General features: G+C 44.2%; 1 protein-coding gene across 1 annotated transcript; it reads left to right on the top strand.

The window, feature by feature from the left end:
* The first annotated feature begins 237 nt into the window (after positions 1-237).
* Positions 238-6201, top strand: LOC133141619 (up-regulator of cell proliferation-like). Its single transcript, XM_061262185.1, has 3 exons — positions 238-282; positions 619-738; positions 1495-6201. Exons 1-3 carry the CDS (start codon positions 238-240, stop codon positions 6199-6201), a joined length of 4872 nt encoding a protein of 1623 aa, XP_061118169.1.
* Positions 6202-8539: the final 2338 nt, after the last annotated feature.

Raw genomic sequence — 8539 nt, 5'->3', positions numbered from 1 at the left:
ACTTGGGGTGGATGTTAAGGGTTTGGGACCCTTCCTTGGACCTCTTATACCAGGGTGTGTGACTGTGGTCTGTTTTTGAGCATCTCAGGTGCAGATTCTGAGAATCGGGAGGAGACCACAGACAACCGATCCAGTCTGGGCACAGAACCAGCACCAGAGAACACATCCTCATGCCTGGCCCAGTCCCAACCCTCCGCTGCTGACCCAGCTAAGAGATATTCTGCAGATACTGATAACATGGATGGGACCTTGAGTAAGGACACTGCACACGAGGAGGAGGAGGTGAGATTTGACAAAACTCTCAGTCAAACTCCAGTTCTGCAGGCCACAATGTCCAGTGGTTTAACTCCAGTCCTGGAGGGCCAAATTAAAAAAGGGCTTTGTGTAGGCCTTGCAAACAAGGATTGTGATCTTTCCAAGCAATCATTGAATTATGCACGAGCTAAACACACCAAAAACCAGGAAACACTGCAGCTTGATTGGACAGCCTCTATGACTGACAGGTCCGAGCTGGATTATTCAACTAATTAAAATATGTATTAAAATATTGTATAAAACAAATACCAACAAAGGGCTTGCAAAATGTTAAAAAACTGTCTGTGATGTTTTTCATTGCAGGAAACTGAAGACTCAGACCAGAGTGGGAGTGTGTCTGAAGATGAGACCATCAGTAAAGGTGAGGACCCCAAGCAGAAGAGGAGGGAGACCTCCTGGGAAACCAAGTTGGAAGAGGTGCTGGTAGGCCAGTGGGAGGTGCTCTTCCCTCTGGACCAAGCAGAAATCCAATGTCCCAGCACAGTGACAGGGCACAGTGTAGGAGGACAAATTCACCAAAAAAAGAGACTTCCTCCATCTGACTAATTGTCCTCAATACTTATTTTCCTCTATATTTCCAACAACTTATCAGCCACTCAGAACGGGGGAACCAATCGCGAGACCACAACGAAAGTTCTTTAGAAAATAAGGTCTTTATTTTGTATGGGTAGGTTGGTGCAGCGAGGGTCAAAAGCCAGCAAACAGTTATAGCAGGGATAAGGCAGTTCGTAAGCGATAGTCCAGGCAAAGGGTCTCCAGCAAACAGATGTATTGAGGATAATCCAAAGAATAGTCACGGTCACAGGCAATGGGTCGAAAACAAACGGATGGGACACATGGAAGGGCAATAATACAATGACAAGGGAGGACCGAAAACGCGGGACTGGATTCACATAGACACACATGTAATACAAATGACTAAGGAGTAGACAATTGCACAGAGTTAAGGAATGTAGAGATAGCGGAGAGCAGGTGCGAACACTTCACTGAATCGAGGCAAGCAATTTAGGGATAGGACATGGAGGCGGAGTTATACAGGGTACAATCACTGGCCAAAGCATCACTCAGGAGTACAAAGCATTCAGTCTGCCAAGAAGTTTAGTCATTTTTTTGATGTGTATGTATGTGGATTCTTATGATTTTGTTACTGTACTGCTGTGTATACATGTTCTAATGCAGCTTCCATCCCCAATGACAGGAACCAGTCTGGAGGAGCTGCTGAGAGACCTCGGACTGGAACACCACCTGAAGAACAAGCTGACTCTGAGCCAGGTGCTGCAGATTGATGGAGAGACTTTATCTGATGAAATCATCCAGTCTCTGAAATCTCTGCCATGGTGTTTCCTGAGGAAGCTGATGATGGTGAATGATTCGTTTCGTAGAATGAGCTGCTCCTCAGAACAGGACACAGAGCCCCAAAACCTGGACAGCTCACTGGACACCGTGGACGATCCAGAGGACCACAGCAACAGAGTCAACCCCCTTGACCTCATAACTGCTGTATTTCTGTGCTCAGATGGCTTTCTCCAGCAGGAGATGGCTTTGAAAATGTCCATGTGCCAGTTCTCTGTGCCTCTGCTGCTTCCTACATGTGATACCCAGCAGTGCACTTTAATGCTGTGGGCCATGAGGGATATTGTGAAAAAGTACAAGCCGCACTCTTTGGAGGACCCAAGAGGGATTGTAGAGGAGAGCATTGTTCTCTCTGACCTCCCCATGGTCTCTTTTGTGAGGCTGGGAAACTGCAGCATGTCCAAGTCTCACATTCTGAACCAAGTCCTCAGCAACCCTCAGCAGTACCACGACACCTTTGTTCACAGAAATATGGAGTGCGGTGACACCCCAAGGAGGATTTCCAATGGGCTGGTGGAAATCAGCTGGTATCTGCCCAGTGGGAAAAAAAACACTGACATCTTCTCTGAGCCTCTGGCTATAGCTAACCTCCGTGGGGACCTCAGAGACTTTGAAACTCAGTACGCTTTCCTCTGCCACACATCTACTGCTATATTTGTGTTTTGCGATGACTTTAAGTTTGAACAAAGATTTCTGGACTCTAAGCAATTTAAGACTCATTGGATTTTGATCACCAATTCACAGAGCCAGAGCTTCAATGAGGATGACTTCAGGAAATGTGTTTCTGAGAGAAACCCCAGTGACTTCATCAAAAAGCATCGGCGGATGAATGATGCAGAATTCAACAAAAAACTGCGTTCGGCTATCCGTGGAATTTTAAAGGGAAACATTAAAATGAGCATTGAAAGGATGTCTGATCTTACCCATGATTTAGGGATCCATGTTGATGAAGAATACATCCACTGTAAGAGCGGCAAGCTTAAGGCTGATGAAATCACAGGAGGAATATCTGACATATCGAGCTTCAAGGAGAAAGAGCTGCCCTTGCAAGGGACTGCATGGAAACAGCTGGCCAAACTGGAGAAGGAACAGTGCAGGATGAAAAATGCTGGGGAGAAAAACATAGAAGTTTACAAGAATGAGCTTGCAGATCAGAAGCAGAAGCTCAGAGAACAGCAGAGGGCTGTCAGAATCTCCAATTCTATGTCCCATTTCATCTCCGCGATGTGCAATTCCACAGAGGAGTGCAAGTACTTCCTCAAGTGGATGAGGATCAATCTGGATAATCTGTCACGCAAAAGTCTTCCACCTCTTCAGGCAAAGTACAAGGAACAGAGTTCCTCAGAAAACAAGGAGCTCATTGCTAAGTTGGACAGGGAGATCTCCAGCTGTTCCTTGGGGACGGAGCACTTCCTGAGGGAAATGGGTCAGCTGTACGAGTCGGCCTGCTCACTCCCTGAAGCCCTCACCCCAGAGATTAAGCGCCTGCCACGTCTCTGTGCCAAGCTGCTACAGGAGGGCTTTCCTCTGGAGCTGGTGGATGGAGACTCAAGCAATATTCCTCTAAAGTGGGTGACACAGGTCCTGATAGAACTTCATGATCTCACACAGGATAAATGTAAGATCCGGGTGGTCACTGTACTGGGGGTACAGAGCACTGGGAAGTCCACCCTCCTGAACACCATGTTTGGGGTCCAGTTTGCTGTCAGTAGTGGCAGGTGCACCAGAGGGGCCTTCATGCTCCTCATCAGAGTGAAAGAGGATTTTAAAGTGCGGCTTGGGTGTGATTACATCATGGTTATTGACACTGAAGGTTTGAAGGCACCACAGTTGGCACAGCTGGATGACAGTTATGAGCATGATAATGAACTGGCCACTCTGGTGGTGGGGCTGAGTGACATCACAGTGATCAACATCCCCATGGAGAATTCCATGGATATGAACGATATCCTGCAGATTGTGGTGCACGCTTTCCTGCGCATGAAAGAAGTTGGGAGAAAACCCTGCTGTCAGTTTGTGCACCAGAATGTGCCAGACATCTCTGCCCATGACAGTAACATGAGCGACAGGAAGCTTCTGCTGGAGAAGCTGAATAAGATGACCCAAGCAGCAGCTAAGATGGAAAAGAAGGGAGACAACAAAATATTTACTGATGTCATGGAGTATGATCCAGAGAGAAACACCTGGTACATCCCTGGGCTCTGGCATGGCAACCCTCCCATGGCCCCTGTCAATGCTGGCTACAGTGAGTCTGTGGATGTTTTCAAGAGGAGTGTGATTGAGAAGTTTATGGAACAAAAATCTGGAAACAGCTCAGCACACACAATCATTGAGTTCCATGAATGGACCAAGAGCTTATGGCAAGCAGTGAAGTATGAGAACTTCATCTTCAGTTTCCGCAACAGCTTTGTGGCTGAAGCTTATGCTCAGCTTTGTACTGAGTTCAACCAATGGGATTGGGCCTTCAGGAAAAACATGTACTCCTGGCTAATGGAAGCTGAGACAAAGGTGTCAAACTTTGGCACAGAAGCAGAATTTAAGAATTTGGATGAGTTACTGAACCGCCTGAAAACTCAGGCCTTGGCAGAAGTGATGAAAGGGGAAACGCTCATTTTGTCCAAACTCACTGAATTCTACAAGAGGCAAGAGCGACATGTTCACTTGGTAGAGAAGTACAAGGAGGACTTCAACATCACAGCCAATACCATCAGGAAGGAGACAGAGAACTCTGTGAAAAACAAGCTTGAGGCAGCGGTGGAGATCAGAAAGGGTATGTTCAGGTTAGAGAGCATCAAGAAAAACCACACAGCCACAATGGAGAAAAAGGTGCAGGGGCTGATTGAGAAATGCAGGAAAAGTAAAGATCAGTCTGATAAACTGCTGGAGGATGAATTTGAGAAGATGTGGGATGAGACTGTAGCAGAGCTGCGCTTCCCTGGCATGGAAGAACGAGACATTGTGCAAGACATCTACCACCAGCTGTGGGTTAACTTAGAGATGAAAGGCAGCTCAGTACGTGAAATACTGTCAAAAGTGGGCAACTTGTCTGGATATGGAAGCGAGCCATTCAAAGTGAAAAGTGAACATCTGGCATTAAATCAAAGGATTTGGAATTTTGACTTTGTAAAGGAGCTGAAAGAGTTCCAGCAGGTAGTTCATCACATCATTGAGCAGAGCAAGCAGTTTGTCAATGAGAAAGTGAGAACAAAATCTGATTACCACAAAACATACACAATAGACTTGCTTTGCATTGGAGACAAAATCCTGGACAAGAATCTGGAAACAACTGCTGAATTTCAGGCCAAGCTGAAGATTCACATCTGTGGACATGCAGCACGGGAGTTTCAAAAAATGCATCTGGCTTTCATCCATGCAAATGATCCTCGTCACTGTCTGGAAAAGTTCAAGAAACAGTACTACACAGACTTTAAGGACCTGTTCAACAAAAGAGACCAGTACCAGAAGAAAGCCAATGATTTCACTGTTAACTGTCTTCAACCTGCGGTGAAGGAATACATCACCAAATCTCTGGGCCCTGACCTTGTGGATGAAATGTTGGCAGGGCAGAAAGCCATTGCTTTCAGCACTCGAACCTTCTTCCAGTTCTCAGTCCTTGAGCAGCTGCTTAAGGATGATAACTTTCAGGACTTTGTGAGATACATAAATAATTACGAGACCTTTGTACAGGACTGGATATTGAAGCTGATGGTGGAGCAGTTCTCAGAGAGAGATAGCCTCAGGAACATTGAGATGAACCGCCTGAAGGTGATGCTTAGAAGAATAAAGGAAGCCATTAAGAACGCACAGATGAAGGCAGCTGAACTGGCAGCAGAAAGGGATGAGGAGGCCCACAACATTCAGCAGTTCATTCAGGATATTTGTAGTGACCTAGGGAAGGAGCTTGTCATCCCCAAAGACCCCCTCAGCGCAGTCCTGGCCTTAAACTCTGCCAAACCAGAAGACTTTTCCCGGTGTCTGGAGGGGCTCGTGGATGAAATGGAGCAGGCCTTTACCGAAGAGTTTCAGAAAGGTGGGGATGTGAGGGCCAGGCTGACCTCACTGCCCTTTCAGCCACAGAAGGAGCTGTTTAACAGGGTGTTCGGCTGTGGGAGGCAGTGTCCCTTCTGCAGGGCCCCCTGTGAAGCTGGTGGCAAGAGCCACACAGAGCACTTTGCTTCCATTCACCGTCCTCAGGGGATTGGAGGATGTAGGAATCTTGTATCGCTTATATTAGTGCACCATATCTGCTCCACCAATGTTGCCAGTGAGAGACGCTTCATGTTGACTGCAACAGGGGAGGAACTGCATCCATACAAGGACTATCGGAGCATTTTCCCTGACTGGCTCATCCAGCCAGACACCAGCATCCAGGCCTCAGACTACTGGAAGTACATCTTTAGCAAGTTTAACGAGCAGTTTGTAGAGGAATATGAAGCCAAGCCTGCTGATATTCTCCCCCAATGGAGATGCATAACCGAGGAACAAGCCACAGAAAGTCTGAAGGAATCCTTCCACATGAAAACAGGAGATTAAATTAAAAGGTTCATACAGCCTATTTGTCATTAGGGCTGAAAATCTTTCTTCTGAGTGGCATTAATATCAAATTGTCTACTTATAGGTGCAACTCATAATGGTGAAGCAAAACAGAGCCCCAGCCAAGTTGAATGGCAAGAACAAACAGCAAGTTTTATACAATACAGATAAAAGGAGTCATCATTTTCAAAGGGGACAGTTGAATTCAATTGTCACCGATGTTTGGGAAGAGTGAGAATTCCTGATCACTTATAGAGACACTGCTGAATTCCTGCGGCCTCCCCTGAGTCTTATCTGGTTCTATGAGAGATAATACCATCAGCAGCTCATTGTACTCATAAAATCATATTCATACTATAAAGTGATATGCAGCATTTATCTGTACAAATCCTGTCTGTGAATCGTCATGGCTGATCTCTATCCATTGTTCCATTCATTAGGATGGTAAATAGGCTGTGATATTTTAACAGTTTAACAGAGTTAATTTCACATTGTCACCTCCAAATTAAAGAAGATTTTTTTTTTTTTTTTTTTTACAAAAATCCAAAATATGTGTTCTATCTCGTTAATCATTCTTATAATTAAAGCTTATAACCTTCACGTGTCATTGGTAATTATCAGCTCTACATCACTGCTTGCTCAGGTGTTCATTATTTACTACCTTGTTGATCTGTTATATGTTAGATAATCATCACTATATGTTATATGTCACTATTATGACAATATGTTTCCATTTAGAAAACTGAATTGAACGTTTGTTTTGCATTTTTGTTAAACTAATGAATTTCTCCAGACACATTCACATTCTCACATTAAAAATAAACTTTTCATTTGATTTGAACTCAATGAACTGTATTTTGTTCTGCTTTGAACTGGGCTGAAAGTGAAATCTTTCTCAAATGCAAATTGCAAAAACTGAAATCTCTCATTTTGTTTTTGAATGGTTCAATGTATGCAATCTATGCACTGTGTCTATTGAATGATTTGTTTTGAGTGGTTCAATCTATGCACTGTGTCTATTCTGCAATATATTCTGATATATATAAATGCCATACTTTCAATGCACCAATGGTGGCCTGGCCCCTCCCACTTTGCTCATAGGCCCCGCCCAGTTTTTGTACATTTGATCTTTGTTAAAAAAAGAAAAAGAAAATAATAAATTAGGCACGTAGTTCCGATGGAAGACGGCAACTCACACAGAAGAGTTTAGCTGTTCAAGTGTGTTTGTTGTGTGTTGCGTGTTGTGTTAGTGAAGTTCAACTGACCAACTATATTATGAGCATGCAACTTATTTGGCTATGTAACTAGCTGGCTATATAACTAAGATATGATAGTCTACCACAAACGCAACTGTAACTTAATATGAGATAAATAAAGGTTTTAGCTAAACTCGCATGATTGAAGATGTAAAGAAATAAAAGAACGTCCAGCTGCCCAAACTGCTCTCCAGACACGCAATTACTGAAATTCTGTATACTATTGCTTTTTTCCAGCTTGGCATTAGGGAGTTGGGTGGAGGAGAGGTCTGGTCTGGGAGACAGGACTTGGTCAATTACTCCTAAACAATCGTGTGGTTCTCCGTCATCTGCTGTGGGGAGAAGAGTAGCCAGGTGTCATACAGTGCATCGTTTGATTGTAACATTTGGTAGTGATAGTAAAACATGTTGGTAGTGCAGCATTCTTGCTGGTGAGAAATGAGCTGTCTTTTGTTTCAACAGGATGTTCAGACCCTGCATGGGGCAGCCAGAGCAGCGGATGCCATAACCACAGAAGCAGCAGCTGTCACTGTTCACTTTCTTTCTTTCTTTCTTTCTTTCTTTCTCTTTCTCTATCTCTCTGTCATACACACACACACTCCACGCATCATTACAGCATTGGTGAAATGAAAAAGGCTATAGACTACACAGGCCTTCTCTCTTACCGAATAAATTCAGACATACCCCAAAATCATTCACTATTTTCTCATAATAATAAAGAAGGCCAGGGCTGGTATCAAAGTAAATTAATAACCACATGGCTTACCTTTTAAAAGAGTTGCAGGCAGCGAAACGCATCTAGAGGAGTTAGTAAAATGCCGACCGCAAGAACAAAATCATGACACTGTATTCAAGCCAGTCTCGCTGTAGCCATTTTCTTATGTCCATTTTCTTGATCTTTAAGTGAAGTCTGATAATCACATGGATGGATGTACGCTTGCTCTCAGAGGTATTAACGCCATCTGACTTGGTCAGTGCCCTCGCTTATTTTAATGTGATAGGTCAAGTACCACACCAATGAGCACACACTTCCTGAAATTCAACCTCACGTAACGTAAATATGACCGACAAGGGTGTGTTCT

The sequence above is a fragment of the Conger conger genome, chromosome 12 (assembly GCF_963514075.1).
Source record: "Conger conger chromosome 12, fConCon1.1, whole genome shotgun sequence".
Lineage (NCBI taxonomy): Eukaryota > Metazoa > Chordata > Actinopteri > Anguilliformes > Congridae > Conger > Conger conger.
Note: the sequence above shows the minus strand (reverse complement) of the source record. Positions and strands in the feature narration are given on the sequence as shown.

Excerpts from the sequence above, each read along its gene's own strand:
- LOC133141619 (XM_061262185.1), top strand. The coding sequence starts at position 238 with ATGGATGGGACCTTGAGTAAGGACACTGCACACGAGGAGGAGGAG. Across the intron at positions 283-618 it reads CTGCACACGAGGAGGAGGAG|GAAACTGAAGACTCAGACCA; the intron begins GTGAGATTTGAC and ends TTTTCATTGCAG. Across the intron at positions 739-1,494 it reads CCAAGTTGGAAGAGGTGCTG|CTTCCATCCCCAATGACAGG; the intron begins GTAGGCCAGTGG and ends GTTCTAATGCAG.